This window comes from Protomyctophum bolini (genome assembly GCF_963924005.1).
Source record: "Protomyctophum bolini genome assembly, chromosome: 21".
In the NCBI taxonomy this organism is placed as follows: domain Eukaryota; kingdom Metazoa; phylum Chordata; class Actinopteri; order Myctophiformes; family Myctophidae; genus Protomyctophum; species Protomyctophum bolini.
Window position 1 is genome coordinate 16023111 of NC_137882.1, and position 16552 is coordinate 16039662.

General features: G+C 44.1%; 1 protein-coding gene across 1 annotated transcript; it reads right to left on the reverse strand.

Moving 5' to 3' along the window:
• Positions 1-23: 23 nt before the first annotated feature.
• On the reverse strand, positions 24-16032 carry LOC308336680 (uncharacterized protein). Its single transcript, XM_080794173.1, has 17 exons — positions 15820-16032; positions 13984-14090; positions 13732-13853; positions 10333-10499; positions 9268-9432; positions 8667-9150; positions 8299-8436; positions 7740-7830; positions 7139-7362; positions 6522-6764; positions 5799-5897; positions 4998-5191; positions 4608-4782; positions 4348-4504; positions 3099-3252; positions 2728-2839; positions 24-2456 (listed from the first exon to the last, which is right to left on the reverse strand). The coding sequence occupies exons 1-17, from the start codon at positions 15838-15840 to the stop codon at positions 2278-2280; spliced, it is 2832 nt and encodes a 943-aa protein (XP_080650299.1). The 5' UTR covers positions 15841-16032; the 3' UTR covers positions 24-2277.
• Positions 16033-16552: the final 520 nt, after the last annotated feature.

Genomic DNA, 16552 nt, shown 5'->3' on the forward strand with positions numbered 1-16552 from the left:
ACCCTTAAATAAATAAACATTAGAAATTTCAAATAACTTTCTTTAATTATGCATACTGAATGCAGTGCACTTATCAAAAAAAAACATTAGTATTTTGGGAAAATAAATGTTATTTTTACATCTCTGTAAACACAGACAAACAGTATCTCCAGACTCCCCCAAAACCCCTTACAAGGAGTTACCGATACTTTGGATTCTTGCTTTATGAGCATCAACTTCAATATGCAACCTGGACCATGGTTGGCTGCATTAAATCCAACAGATTCATTACACAGCCACAAGCAGCTTTTAAAGTTCACTGGTCAATTGTTGACTGGAGGAAGTCACTAGAATCAAACCAAAAACCAAGCATGGAAATGAATACCCATGATGCATTACTAAGTCACAGCATCACCTTAACATAACGGCCCCATGTTATCCTTCAGAAAACTGGACGCATTACTTACTTAACCCCCACCCCCAAAAGAAATTATGTGAGCCATTATTTGAAGGTGACTAAAAAAATGTAAAGGAGCAAGGAGCTCTAGACTCACATTTCCCATAAAATGTACACCTGTTGCTCTACTTTTGACGTCGGGATGCATTTTTATTGCTTCACTAGATTGACAGGAAACAAAGGGTGGGGGGAGGTCATGCAAAACATAAGGGAGCACATCACTATTGTTGGGCAGAAACTCTTACTTCCATATAATTTGTTTTTATTCCCCCCGTAAATTATGCCCTACTTGATCATACTACAGCTTCACACTAAAGCATCAGAAGTAGCAGACACGCAAGTTCAAAACACAGCGCCAAGCGATGCATTTTGAGCTTGTTGATCTGCTACTTTTGCCGTTTTTGAATACTGAAAGACATGGTTTCCACCCTACAGATGACATTTCTATGAATGCAAATCCTATTCCCATATGACGTGGTGGCCTCAAGATGGGGTTCCTAAACCTTGCCCTTCCAACTACCCCTAAATAGCCTCAGGCTGCAGCACTATTGTGAAATGTCTTAAAATAAGACGAGGGCAGACAGACCTATTTGCCATGAAAAATAAATAGTACTCAAAATAGTGTTGGCAGGTTGAAAGTGATTAAACTGGTATTTTATTTACCCCCTTTTGTAAACCTGTCCCCTAAAATCTAAAAAGATTACAGTAATAACCAAATTACATTTTTAAATTCAAGTCCTTTGTCTTTTTACTGATTAGATATATCAGACTGTTCTAAAACATTCTATCGTATATTACATTTGCATTCATTTTGCAATTTATAGCATATTTATGCATAAGCCAGGGCTTGAGGGACAATGTAGTGGACCGCGACTACCATGTTCCCACCAGACTGCATCTGGGGTAGAACAGGAAAGCTACATCCAGGTCAAACATGACATACTAAAGCTACAGTAGCTGACCTTTAGCTGTAACTTGCTACAGTAGATAAAGGAGGGGGTGCTGTCCTGAGCCCTCAGTGTGTGTGGATGGTGACGACAAAGACATTGGATTTAACCGTTGGTTTATATAAAGCATGGCCATGGCGAGGCATGCAGCACCACTAACATTCACCTCCACCTAGCAATGGTGCATAGAGTTAAGAGTTCTCCTTAACGCTATGAGACTGAGGCATCGCCGGTAAAAAATAATGCACTTATGCTACTCACCAAAACGGACAAGTTTAAATGTGTGGAAAGACACTCAGCCCTCCACCTTCCATGTAAAATAAAGTTTTTGGCCAGGAAAGAAAATATTCCACCGGACAGAATTTTCTTTGTTACTCCAATCTTACATATTTGGTCAATGGAATTTTTCTATTAAGTTCTAGGTGGCGAGGAGAGTAGGTTTTCGACACATCAAAACCATTTGTGAGTAGAGAAAATGTATTCTATTTTTACTGAATCGACAGATTGCAATATGAAACAAATGCCCAAAGAGTCACATATCTTTAAGGAGAATTCCCAACACTACGGACCAGAGCTAACCTCAATTTAATATGGCATAAACATGTTACAGGATCATAACAGCTCTGGGATTGTGAGTAAATGCGGATGGAACTAACATCTTATAGAGGGCCTGATTCAGAAACGCAATGCTCCCTTCTAAATAGATTTCAACTCAGCAGTAGACATGTGATTGAGAGAGATTAGCGCCACTGGCTGCAGTCGAAGCAGTGCAAAATCATCGGGAGACAAGTGTTTGGGGCTGTGACTAGAATCCAGCCGTCCGAAGGTACAGCTGTGCTTAGGCGTGGCATGAGCAGGGTCCGGGGGAGCTAACGAAATCCATGGCGGGCTTCTTCAGTGTGCTCCTTCTCCGTCATCGTCGGAGACATCATCGTGGGGGATGATGCGCGTGTGGCTGGCTCGGATGCTGCTGATATTGGTGGAAGAAAGGAGGCTTGCGATGCCGGTGAGGGTCACGCCAGTTCCGTCCAGGTTCACCTGCGCCAGATACATGTGCTTCAGGAATTTAAGACCTAGAGAAAAGTTGTGAACAATACAGCAGTTTATTTCAACAGTTCTAAGGCCTCCTGACTGCCAGGGTGTTACATTAATTAGCCAGGTGGCCAGGCAGCTGTCATTGGTGTATCTAGTATTCTAACTCAACATAGAATCTGGGTGAATTTCAAGATAAAGTACTGTCAGTTGAATACTCCACTGACTTTTGATACAGTAATGGACTCATTCTTTTAGGAGGTATTAAAAATGTCTTAAAAGTCATCTGCGTGCGTTAGCACGTGACCTCACCGTGATCTGTGATGCGCGTCTTGCTCAGGTTGAGCTTCAGCAGCTGAGGACAGTGGATCAGACCCCTCCTCACTACCGTGTCTCCCACCTGCGTGCTGGCCAAGCCTAACACCTAGGAAGCAGTGGATAAAAAGCTACATTTAACAAATACCAATTCTAAATTGATTAGAAAAAGAAAATATATAATCACAGATGTTTGGAACATTCTTTTAGATAATTGTTTTTTAACATGAATCTCTTCTGGGGGGTCTCAACAAAAAAAAAATCAGATGGGGGTTTTCACCTCTGCAGCCAAATATATATATAATCAATTTGGGGATCCTTGACATGAAAACGTTTTGAGAACCAAATTGCTCTAAATAACAGTCTACCTGGAGGTGTGGCAGACGGGTGATGAGAGCGGCCACACCTCGGCTGGTGACGGCCGTGCGGTCCAGACAGAGGTCCTGCAGCTCCTGAAGGCTGCCCAGCGCAGGGAGCCCGGTGTCAGTCACCTGGGTGTTACTGAGGGAGAGACGCACCAGCCTGTGACAGAGAGAGAGAGAGCCCGGTGTCAGTCACCTGGGTGTTACTGAGGGAGTAGCCTCGGTACCCAAGCTTTTATTTTCGTTCATGTTCGGCTCAAATTCTCCCCTCCCCTCTAGACCAGAAAGGACGCTGGCTGTGCCAGGCTACTGAGGGAGAGACGCACCAGCCTGTGACAGAGAGAGAGAGGACACCACAGCACTACAGTCACTGGACTTCTATGATAGAACTAGAGATGTACTGTAACGATACCATGTTTTCCATTCCCACAACTTGTGCTTTGGGCCTCATGGCTCGGCAAGGCTTACTTTATCAACCAAGAACAGATATATTGTTCAGACACCCGTTACTGCCCCCTGCTGCTAGATGTAATAGTTCCCAACAGCAGGGTGGAACCCCTTGATGAGAAAGAGACAAGGGGGAAATATTTGGGCAGAACACACAGCCCACACCTGAGCAAGGACAGCAGCAAACTGTTTTATTTTTTACCACAATACAACACGATTGACTAAGAAGAAAATAGTGTGATTCCGTTATATTGAACTCTCACATTTATACTGATTTATTTACACGGACAGCGAAGCTGATCGTTTTAAGTTTGTTTGTTTGTTAAACAGCACTGTAGTTGTTACAAACACTGGACCCTTGAATTGTGCGTCTCAACTCTCAACTATTCTGTCTACGCGCTGGCCGGCGACTTGAAAACTAAGGTAGGACAAGTCTCCATAACACAATGCTAACTAACCAATACCGATCAGCTACCAGTGTGTAATTTCAGTATGTGTATTGTTTTTTTTCCAAAAAAGAAATGAAAATAATTGAAACAACACAGCCCCCTCACAATATGAGTAACCAGAACCAAGGACGGGTGCTTTTGATTAATCTAACATGGTTAAAATAGAGTTTGAAGTTGCAGTGGGTTTGTGTAGGAAGGAGGCGTGTCTGATCAAATTATTACTATCAAATCTAAACACTGAATCGAGCAACTTAAAAACTGTCAGGGGTGTTCACAACAGCCTGAGTAGACGATAAAATGACCCACATTAGTTTTTAGGTGAAATATCCCTTTAACTAACTGTAGTTAAAAGTTTCTACCTGGTCATGGATGAAAGCAGGCTGACTCCTAGGTCTGTGACTTGCGTGTAGTCAGTGAGGTCCAGCTCTGAGAGATGAGCCAGTCTACAGAGGAAGGACAGCCCAGTGTCCGTCACACAGTGGCGTCCAGGGAGGGTCAGGTGGGTCAGCCTGAGACCTGCGAGACACACCGAGGACCGTTTAAAAAAAGGAACTAGCAAACATGGTACTATTCACATCGACGTTCAGCACTCACTAAACTTTCACGTCCTTCTACACACCTGAGATTATCTGCAGAGTGTGATTTCCATCCGCTACAGGGATCCCCGCCAGGCTGAGGGCAGAAAGGGCGGGGTGGTCAGCCAGTCGCTCCAGGGAGCCCTCCGTCACTCCTGTGCCGTCCAGGTTCAGAGTCTGCAGGCTGGTCAGCCCCGCCAAGGCCGATACATCACTGACCTACAGTATAGGGAAGAGCAACGAGTACGGCCGCATTTTGAGACCAGTTTTTTTTTTACCAGTTTTTTTGTACTTTCACTCAAGAATGAATGAATTCCAGACTTTTACTTGTATTTCTATATTGCAGTATTGATACTTTTACTTAAGTAAAACATTTGATTATTTTTTCACACCACTGAAACAAAGCTCCTTTGAATTGAACTGAGTACCAGTACCTTGGTCTGTTTGATGCTGAGCAGTCGTAGCTGTGGCGCGCAGCGGGCCAGGGCGCTCAGGGTGGCCTCGGTCACAGCTGTCTGGTTCAGGCTGAGCTGGGTGAGGCAGGAGGGAGCAGACTGCAGATACGGCACCATCCCCACGTCACTGACCTTGGTGTGGTCCAGAGACAAGGAACACAAGCTCTTCAGCCCTGGGAATAGGAAACAAAACTTGGAGTAATGCACATGGTTTAACACACTGGCTCCCAAACACTGGGCCAGGACCCATTTGTGGGTCACAGACCCATTTCTATGGGTCACGACTCAAGTAAAATTCCCATTTATTTTTCCTACATTTAAAAAAATATATCTATATATCAAATATATAATTTTTAGGGCTGACCATTACTAATCGATGGTATGGAATGGGTCTTAGTCGACTAGGTTTTTTTTTTTTTTGCATGATTCAGAAGAGCAGATGCTTTTCTGGTCATAAAAAACAACCACATACGTAGTGTATGTGTGTATGTGTACGTACGTGTCTGTGCTGCAACACCTAAAGTGACCAGCAGAGCACACGCACATACACGCGCACACACATGCACCACTCACTTCAGACGGATCAGATTTTTTCTTATGTTTCAGACACCATGTTTCACAGAACAGCTTATGTTGTGTTGTGGTGTTCTTGCACGTAGCACTTGGGGAGAGATTACATATTACATAATAGATAGATTTATTCATGCCCCTTATTATGCAGACTCTCTGGGCCTCAATCGCAAGACTGTGTGACTGGCTAAGGTCGTAAAAGGACGATACCTGTGATGTGCTGAAGACAGGAGTCTGTCAGTTTGCAGCAGGAGGCCAGGTTGAGATACTGGAGTTTGACCAGACTTGACAAGACTGACAGGCCAGCGTCTGGATGATAGAAGAACAAAAGATGATTATGCAATATTATAGAATCTCGTTTGGCTTTGGAGAATCGCCTAGCAACTGCAATGCATTCATATTAGGGTTGTCCCGGTCCGATCACAATCAGGGCCGATCATTTTCAAATGATCGGAATATGATCGGGATTAAAAAAAACTGCAACTTGCACTTGCAGCGTGGGCGGTGCTATTGGGAAGCACCGCCCACGCTGCAAGTTGTAGCTGCACATATTTGGGATCCTAGAAGCGCGTTTTTTGAAGCCTCTGCTGTCTGCAGGCTTTTGCTCTCCCCAGTGAGTGCGTTGATCATGGAAGTTAGATTGTTGAATATATTTCTCGAACAACACCGTGGAATGGAGGGGTGAGACAAGTAGTCAACAATAGAAACAACATCAACACGGTCAACACGGTCAACACTGTCATGCCAACACACGCATGTGTAGCACCCGTTAGCCCCCCCGCCCGATCATGGTCACGAGACTACTGGAAGGTCAAAGGCTAAAGGGACCTCCCCCGACAAGACAAGGATGTCTGAAGAAGTTGCATTCTCAGCCGCACACAATTCAGCAAAACGTCAACATCAGGAAGACACAGGCCGACATACAGTACACACCAGTGATGAGTGGCGAGTTGACCAGGCTCAGGTGCTTCAGAGTGCTGAAGGCCCGGAGCTGCCGCAGGAGCTCGTTGGTGGAGTACGGGTAGCAGTTGAGGATGAACTTCTGCAGCGGGCAGCCGAAGAACAGCTCCAGGTTGCGCGGGCGCAGCAGCCGCTCGCCGGACATGTGGTTGAGCAGGAGCTCGGCCAGCTCTGGTGTCAGACACGACAGGCTGCTGATGTACTGCATGCTGGGAGCTGTGCGATGGTGGAGAGAGAGAGAATGATCAGAGTGGTTGAAGTGGTTGGCGGAACGCTTTAATTGGGTTTCATGCATTTTGTCCCGTCAATGATTCGTTCAGCGTCGTTGGACTTCAAAATTATACAGGCAGTGGCACGGCCAACAGGCTGCCTCAAATACTTTATCTTAAATAAAGCATAAAATGCAAAGAAATATATATTTTTTAAAATAAAATGTCTTACTGAGGGGTACATACATTTCTCTTTTGACACTTTGGACATACGTACTTGTCTGAGTTGTCTCACTTGACTTCCCATTTTTCAGGAATATTTGTCACAAAGAGCATTACGTCTAAATAAGAAATAAATGTCATATTGTTTATGTCCCTGACCCGTCATGAGGTGGACCGTAGCCCGGGTAGAGAGGACACATAGGGAGGGGATGCTGGGCGTTCTGAAGGGTCTCTTGGGAGGCGACGGGTGTCCCTGGACGTTCTGAGGGTCGTCCTGGTGTTCTGCTGCTCTCTGAAGACGCTCTACCGCAGCCAGGCCCGCAGCCGCCCGACCACCGGCGTTATCACGCTCTGGGGGGGCCTCCACCGGTGGTGCCTCCCCCCTGGCACACACAGAGGACGGTGAAAGGGGTTACCGTTAGGGCAAGGGTTCCCAAATCTTTTCAGGGCATGGTTTCCCCCCCACCCCCTGACAGGCACTTGAACTTGTAGGAGTTGAGGCATTGCATTTAGTTTGACTCTGTTCCAGATAAATATTGTGAAAATAATAATATTTTCACGATATTGTGTTGTTATATCACAATATTGTGTTATATCGCAGATAAATAAGTAACGGCACATTATGGAAAGAAATCCTACAAATATATTTTTCTTTCAAAAGACTATTCATTAATGATAATACTGCAAGTCAGAGTATAGCATATATGTTATATTTCTGTCAGCCGTGAATCCTGTAAAAAACTCCTTAGTTGTCACCTACCGGAGGCGATTTCCTTGCTCTGGCCAGTGGTGTCTTGGCTCAAATCCTACTCGGACCCTGTTGTCCGGAAAGAAGGGAAGCCTTGGCATTCCTGCAACAAATACCATAAGTGAGCAATACACCTGCATGTCAAAACATAAGACACAAATTTTTGAGGGTCGCTAGCCCCTCCTATATCCAGCTTTTGGTGTCTGTCCACAAACATTAACATTGTACGATGATAAGAGCGCCCAAGCAAGTGCAAGTGAGGAGTCATACAAATAATTTAATTAACAATTTCATTGTGTGGCTTTTATACTTTGTAAACAAAGAATGCGTGGGGCAGATATGACGGTACCAATAATTAAAATAAATAATCTATTATGGCCAAAATACATTATACTCAAAAGTCTGAATGTTACAAAATAGTGGAAATGCTTGTAGATCAGCCATTTCCAAACTTTTTAGTAAAATGTAAAAAATGTATGAACCTTTCTCAACATGGAAACGGCGAGTGCAACGAGTATGCGAAATAAGTGATCATGTCAATTAATTGCGATCAATCACAGAAAGGCAGTACCGTCGAGCGCGTGAGGCGGCTCCCCCTCTGCCTCCAGCCCCTCCTCCTCTTCAGGGTCAACGACATCATTATCCTCCCCCTCGTCGTCCTCGCTGGCAGCCTCCCCGGCCTCTCCGGGAACCAGCTTATTACCCCGCCCTGTGCAGCGGCAACAGTACGAGGAATGTGTTTAGCGAACTGCCCAGACAGCCACTTAGCTCTATCTGTGAATCTCAAGCTCTCATATTGCTGCAGCCTCCTAGCAAGCACAGGCAAGCTAATATACTACTTCAAACTATGATTTGATGTACAGTAAAAAAATAAATAATAGGACCTTCACTACATACGTATTGTTTTTTAACCGTCTGATATGTTGCTGTAAATCTTACCCCATAAGTGAGAGCGTCCAGACACAGACAGTGGGGGAACAACACCAGGGATCCCTGCATAGCCCACTGCCTCTTCCCACAGCTGCTGTGGCAGCGGCGGGGGCGGACCGCACACATCCAGCCCGGCCTCGTCCTGAACAGGGACCTGTGGCTGTGGCGGTGGTGGCGTCGGAGGAACGGCACACGGCGTCTGGTCCTCCTGGGACGATTCGGCTGGGGGTTGTTGAGTCGCCGGGCTGCGTGGGGGGTCCTGGGTCGTCTCCGGAGGGGTGGTCTGGATGCAGAGAGCAGCGCTGGGCGTGAGGCCGAGGGAGCGCAGGGAACAGGCCAGCTCGGCCTCCCCGAAGCGCTTCCGCGGGAAGCCCTGCAGGAGAGAGAAGGCGTGCAGGGAAGGGTGCCGCCCGGCGATGTGCTCCACCACGTGACGCAGAGGGGCGTCGGCCGGGAAACGCTCACGCATGGACTCTCCGGAGGGCAGCCGAATCTGCGGGAACGCAACGGCACAAAGTCAAATCCAAATATGGACACACACACACACACACACACACACACACACACACACACACACACACACACACTTCGAAGTGTTTGATAGTCTCACCATGAGTATACAGTTGTTATCCACATTTGTCTGAATCTTCCCCCCTAGCCTCTGGCCTTGGTCATTGGAAGGAGAAGTTTCACTCTCAGCGGCTGCACTGGGCTGGGTCTTTCTTTGCAAGCTCTTTCGGTCCTCAGCAATCCGCTTCAGCACCAATTCACGCTCCTGGTAGACCAGTAAAACGAAAACACACAGAAAGATGCGTTTTATGGTTGTCTGAAACTCTGAATGGAGGAAGACACTACTACCATTTTAATTTTGGTGTTTTAAACATCGTTATAATTTAGCTATTGAAAAATAGCAGATCTACAAGCTCACCGAGTGGCACGCTACGAGCTTGTAGGTCTGCCATTTTTGAAAAATCGTGAAAATATTTATTTCTGAAAACTAGAGGATTTAGAAGATTTTTGCATGCTTAAAGATTATTTGAGCCTTTTTTTTGTTTTTTACTGTACTTCAATTTTGGCATTTGACACTCTTAATCCAGAGCAATTTACAGAAAGCAAGGTAAACACAAGGTAATACATCAAATACATATAAAGTAATCTAGGATGATAGGCAAACCAAGAACCTATCATGAGTCTAAACAGTATCATATAAAAAAAAGAAATAATCTGCAAATTGAAACTATACACACCATAGAGCACTGAAGTCTGACGTCAATATCAGTAGAGGGCGCAAATCCAAATGAAGAATCAACTGAGAAAACTCTATTGTTACTGCTACGGAATTAGTTACATTTTCGCTAGAAACAGACATATATGAGTGACTGACTGTCGTAAACGATACAGAGACACCTCCCCGACAATAACGCAGACACAGCTTGTTTATTTTTGGACCACAATGCTTATATGAAACGATTTTAAGATGACCCAATGTTATTCTCCATAGAGAAATTACTTCCGTGAACCAGGGGATGAGTGGGTGACGTCAGGACCTCAGATTTTTAGCCTTTGCATAAACCTGCAAGGTCGTCAAGGCTAGGGAAAGTGCTACAGGCTAAGGTGGAGTCTGAAGATTTGAGTCTTCATATTACGGCGGAAGATTGGGAGTGAGTCTTCAGACCTGTTTCTTCTGTCTTCTCTCTGCCTTGGCCTCCTGAGCCACACGGTGTCTCTGCTGCTCCTGGAAGTCACTCTTGTCCTGTTTGATCCGGGATTCGACCGGCGTTGGCTCTGTGGAGGTGGTGGAGGACGGCTGCTGCGACAGGTTCAGGGCCAAAGATGGGGATGCTGTGGAAAATACAGAATCAAATGTCATTTTGTCAACAATCCAGTGACATAGTTTAGTTTATTTATATGCACAATAAAAACAGTACAAAAAGGGAACATTATTAAAAGACACGTCACAGAAATATATGCAGGTGAGAAAGGAAACTCATATAGGGCTTCTATGCAAGCAAGTGGAAGAATAAAACATTTTGCTTCCATTGCCAAAGCAAATTCACATCTTCTGCTTTACATGGATTTCAAATTTGGTGAACCTTGACCAGGGCCTCAAACAATAACAAAGACCACTTGGCTGTCATTGGCAGGTGTTTTCTTGTGTGTGCACGTGTGTGTGTGTGTGTGTGTCAGCAGTTAATGATAATTACTTTTTTACTGTGACCACCTGAACAGATTTCGCAGCACATGGGAATTTCCAAAGCCTGCCGTGGCACATATGCAGATCAATTTGCCATATTCATGGATTGTGCAAGCTTCGTGTGACATTTGCCCTACCATAATTATAAATGGTAGTGGCCGTGGGCACGACTCCATTCTGTTACAAGGCAAGGCTCTGTGCTACTATACCGGACCACGTGGACCGTGTGTGAAATGTCCCGCCAGACAGTGCAGCCAAAAGGAGCGTCCAAGAGAGACGAGTATGCTTCCGTGGCAGTAGGGCACAAGGTGTACTCGTTTGGAGGGCACAGCGAGAACAACAAGGACCAGATTGGCATACATGTCTTCAACACAGTGTCTTTGAGCTGGATGCTGCCCCCAGTGACAGTTGGAAGAGAATGTCACCTTGAGGTTCTCTCCATGCGCTGCGGTCACACAGCTGTCTTGATACAGGATATCATCTACATTTGGGGGGGAAGATACTTTGGACAAAATATGATCAGTAGATTGATACGGCAGGTACTCCACGCATGTTGCAATGTGCTTTATGCATTTGATGTCAATACACACAGATGGTTCAAACCCAGGATGTCTGGGACTATTCCAAAGGCGAGGAGGAGGCACTCAGCCTGTGTTTATGGGAAGGTCATGTATATTCATGGAGGATATACCAAGGCCAAGCTGACTTGCACTAATGACATCTACAAGTTGGACACCACCACAATGGTCTGGGCTTTAATTAACGCCAGAGGCGCTTCAGCACCTGCTTCATCATGGCACTCTGCAACCATCATCGGAACAAAGATGTTTGTATTCGGCGGCCAAGGGAACCAGGGGGTCCTCTACAACAACATCAGAGTATTTGACACAGAGACCAACCTCTGGCTGAGCACACCTTCTGCACAGCAGCAAAGATGCTTTGGCCATTCAGCGTTTGCCTACAATGGAGAGCTGTACATATTTGGTGGCTGGTTCAGCTGTTTCAGTGATCTCTGGAAATTCAATCCAGAGACCCTCTCCTGGAAGAAGGTTGACCCAAAGGGAAAAGGCCCATGTTCGATGACTCTGATGTGCTGTTGCGTGGTGGGAAATCATATCCTTTTTGGAGGATACAAAGGATTCAACACACCGGCTGATGACCTGTATATCTTAGACGTAAGTCCTAGCCTGAAGACGTTATGCGAGCTAGCAGTCATTCAGCATGGTCTGGAGAAATCTGGACTCCCACACAACCTCAGGTGGGAACTGGCAGCCATGACTACTGCAAGTAGACAGCGTCTAATAATGGGGTGTCTCCCCTATGGATTTTTGCCTTAGTGTTGATGTCAGTCTAGCGGACCAAGTCTATGGACTTTAATGTTTGTTTAGGGCAGTTAATGTATTTTTTTTTACCAGCCAAGTCTATGGACTTTAATGTTTGTTTAGGGCACTTATGATGTATCATTTGCCAGCCAAGTCTATGGACTAATGTTTGTTTAGGGCAGTAAATTACAACGTAAGACATCATCTGGCTGATATAAATAAATACAGTAGGCAATGAGTCATATTGTGGAGTTCAAACGTTTAATTATGTAAATCAAAATACCCAAATAAAGCTACCGGTATAGTCGGTCCTGCAGCTGACGCCAGTTCAAATCGCATGTTATCCCCTCTCTCACCATTATTTTATTTTAAAAGAATTATGGAAAAAAAGATGACAATGGCTGGCACAGGACAAGTTCCAGGCAATAGAACAGAATAAATGGAAAGAGAAGGAGATCACCGCCCTTAAAAAAAGGCTACCTTCATTCAAAAAAGGGAAAAAAGCAAAGCACAGGATTGTGCTCAGTGATGCCTGCGAGGAACTAAGCAGCATCTAATCTCTCCAGAACAGATTCCGGGCTGCGCTACTGAATCTGTCAGCAGGGCCATTCAGAATGTGTATACATTGTTGATAGTGGGAATGAAAACATAGGCTCCCCACAGGAAGAGGAGGGCTGAGGGCAGGGCCAGCTAGCGGAGTAAGAGTTAATAAAATATTATTTTAACCAATCTACAGTACAGTATATGGTAGAGCAGCGGTACCCAAACTTTTTTTTTGTCAAATATGTTTTTATTGAACAGATTATAAATTATTATAAACATTATGATATGAAATACTTTTTTTGAATTAAACAAAATGAAAGAAAAGACAAAGACAAAAAAGAGAAAGAAATCATACTGCTCAGTGACACTGCATACTATATAATAAGATGATAGAAAGCTCATGGAAAACATCTGAAAAGAAAATGGCATACAGTCAACCATATCAATGGTATCCTGTCTATTAATCGTTTCTACTCAGGTAATGGACAAGGGGCAGCCAAACCTTATCAAACTGTCTCTCCCTGTTTCTCAGGAAATACCTTATTCTCTCAAGATGAAGTGTACTAGGGTACCCAAACTTTTTTGGCCGTGCACCCCCTGTTACCTCCTGACCTAGCTGACACACCCCCCAATGCTCAGTCTCATTGCATTTGGCCCAATGTGATATATTATTTTATATGATTATGGCAAATAATCACAGTATGTCACTGCACTGAGAGACACACAGCTGCTGTATACTCCCACAGCTGCTCTATTCATCTCCTTAACTCTCTCCCTGCCGGGAGAGGACCTACGGATTGTAGCTTTAAGACTAGTATGTTGTAATAATACTACTAATTACATATGTAATTATATATAATAGTTCCTAGAATTGTTACACGGGAAATAGACATCAATTTCCAGATGGCCTACAATTTTGCTTATCAGTAGCTACAACAAATACAAACTCGGCTCACACAGCAAAGACTAAATTGCTCCCTATTTTGCAGAACCCATCCAAACAATGTTATAATACCTCTGTTATCAGAAGACCCCGCATGGGACTCTTTGGGAGGGTTGAACGCAGCGAATGCTGTCTCGCTCGGCTGAGAGGGCTGCTTCACCAATCTGTGCCGCACATTCTGGTCTTGTAAGAGCCTGCGAATAGATGGATGAAAAACGGATTGAACGGGAGTCATCATGAGAACAATCTGATGATGACAGATAACTGCCTTCTCTCTGAGCAAGGATTTAGATTTTAGACAATAAAGACAACGAACTAACTCACCACTCTGCTGCTGCCGGGACAGAAAAATGGCCTGCCTGAACAGCTGCCTGGATCTGCTGCTCAGTGAAGCCCATCTCAGTCAGGGTACGGAACAACTCTCCAATCGTCTGCAACAACACAACGCCACATCCTACAGGTCAGCGCTTCTCAAACATTTTATTAGTTTTTTTTTTCCCAAGGACACCTCAGTTTGATATATTTTCCCTCATAACTGAAAAAAAATCATTTGGTTCCAGATTTGTGCTGCTCTCAGAGTTATGGTGGTCCTTCAAATTAGGAATAAAAGGAGATCCGCAGACCGTTTTAAAAGATCCCAAAATGATTTATTGACAACAGAGCGGACAAAAAATAAGTTTCGGCCTCAGGGGCCTTCGTCAGGTATATACGGTCCTTCAAATTAAACCGTTTGAGAACCAACGGTATTATAATTTCATAGCAAGTCCTCATAAAAGCTCTGACAGTGTGATTTAAAAAGTAAATAAAAAACGGTCCCGGACACAGTTCCAAATGTGATGGAACCAATTCCGGTTCCTCAATGTCTTGATCCGGTCCTGGATCCGTACAAATGGAAACAAATTGACCGGGTCATTCGGACAAGGGTCCATATAGTCCTAAAATGGCTGTGATATTACATACACTTAATGTATTCCAGATATACACATGAATGTAGTTGTACATATACAGTACAGCCATTCTAGGTCATTGGGTTCATGCACAGGGCGGCAGTGGCTCAGGTAGAGTGGATAGAAACCGCAAGGTTCCCAGTTCAAACCCAGGCTCCCCCAGAGTTAGTGTCGAAGTGTCCTTGAGCAAGACACTGAACCCCTAATTACTCCCAATGTGCAGGTTTGTGCCTTGCATGGTTTCCTCCGCCATCGCTGTGTGAATGTAATGCTTAATCTTGGATAAAGCCGGTGCTATATAAATGTAGCCTGGCTAATAACCCAGACTCAAATCACACAGGCTATTTTTTTGCCAACGGTTGATACGGTCTGGCTTATTAGCCAGGCTAATATAAATGCACCATTTACCCTTTATGCACACTCTTGGGAGTTACAGACCTGTATAAGGGCTCATTGTTCCTAAACAATCAATAATTTAGCCCACACTTTGAGAACCACTGATCCAGGTCATTTAACAATTTGCTTCCTGTAGAGAAAGTAGGTAAGTGTTTTCCAATTGTGCATTTATTTTGGGTCAGTCAGATGACTTCCACTGTAAGTTAATCAATAAAAGGATGGGTTACAGAGGCGGCTACTGTATGCAAGGAACAATGGGGCACTTGTAGTCACATTTCGCTGAAATGTTGATGGAAAAGTGTAGAATCGACATATAGAAAGATAATTTTGTCAGTAAAAGTCCACATCTTCTCTTTGTTCCTTTATACGTGAAATGGTTATGGTCACATATTCCACACGATTTATTACACCGTTGCCTTAAAGTATTAGTATGATAATCAGTTAGCTGCTTTGTCTTTCATTGTCAATAACAGCAGATGCATGTTATTGGTCAGCCAGGGGGTTGGGTGATTGACTGTGTATGTTGTATTAGCATTTAAGTTAATACCGCCATGGAAAACCATGGAGATGGATAAGCACTTTCATTCTTCTGTTAAAGTTATACGCTAACTATTATTGCCTAAAGCTGTTCCTCACTTGCTTAGCGTCGGCTAACCATGTCATGTAAACAGTGTTAGCATAAAGTTGGCTAACTTAGCTAACAGTTAGCTAGTGGACAGTGGTGTTGTGGGGGACAACAACAACCTGGAAAACTGGTGAGAGTAGCTAAGCTATCATCTGCATCATGCAGTAAGATTGTAGAAGCATTCATTTTTACCGGAGAGGCAGCTGAATCCATGGCGCTCAGCTGTTTTACTGGTGTTTATATCCTCTTCTGAGTCTTCTCTTCTTGTGTATTGTTGTTATTGTTCGCCTGCTGTGTTGTTAGCAGACAGACTGACTTCCCCTCGACTGTAGACTTGTTGAGTTACTGGCCTATCCTATGCAGTATCTTATGCGATATTTGGCCATCCAGCACATCTAGCAGCCACTGTGTCGAACCGTCATAGTACCTTAACTAAGTATTAACTACCGGGTCGGTGGACTTCAAAGTAAGAGTAACATTGACTTTGATTAATTGACGTGAATTAACATTTTGTAAATAGTAGCCTACATTGTACTAATCGTACGATTATACAATAATGCTAAAAACATAACACAAAAACCCCTAGGGCTACAATTGTTTTCATTGTGGTCCTGCGTAGGCCACTGTGGTACTGTGTAGGCCTACTAATAATTACAGTTTTTAATATATTAAATTAAATACACTGTAGAATAATCAATGTACACTAACAATAATAAGCAATACAGATTACATTGATTAGCTATAAACCTTCTAGCTCTAGCAAACTGGCTGACCTAGGCTTGAACGAATGAACCTTGCAATATTCAAGGTCATATCTTGAATCAAGGTTACATCTTGTGTATACAATTTCTGCCAACATCTGATATATTGGGGTCAGCAGGTGGCTTGTGTCATGGGTATTTATTATGTGAAATAATGTGTCAAT

Coding starts and splice junctions, on each gene's coding strand:
- LOC308336680 (XM_080794173.1), bottom strand. CDS start 15,840: ATGGATTCAGCTGCCTCTCCG. Junction 5,192..5,798: donor CTGTCTTCAGCACATCACAG/GTATCGTCCTTT, acceptor TCCTATTCCCAG/GGCTGAAGAGCTTGTGTTCC. Junction 3,253..4,347: donor CTGCTTTCATCCATGACCAG/GTAGAAACTTTT, acceptor TCTCTGTCACAG/GCTGGTGCGTCTCTCCCTCA.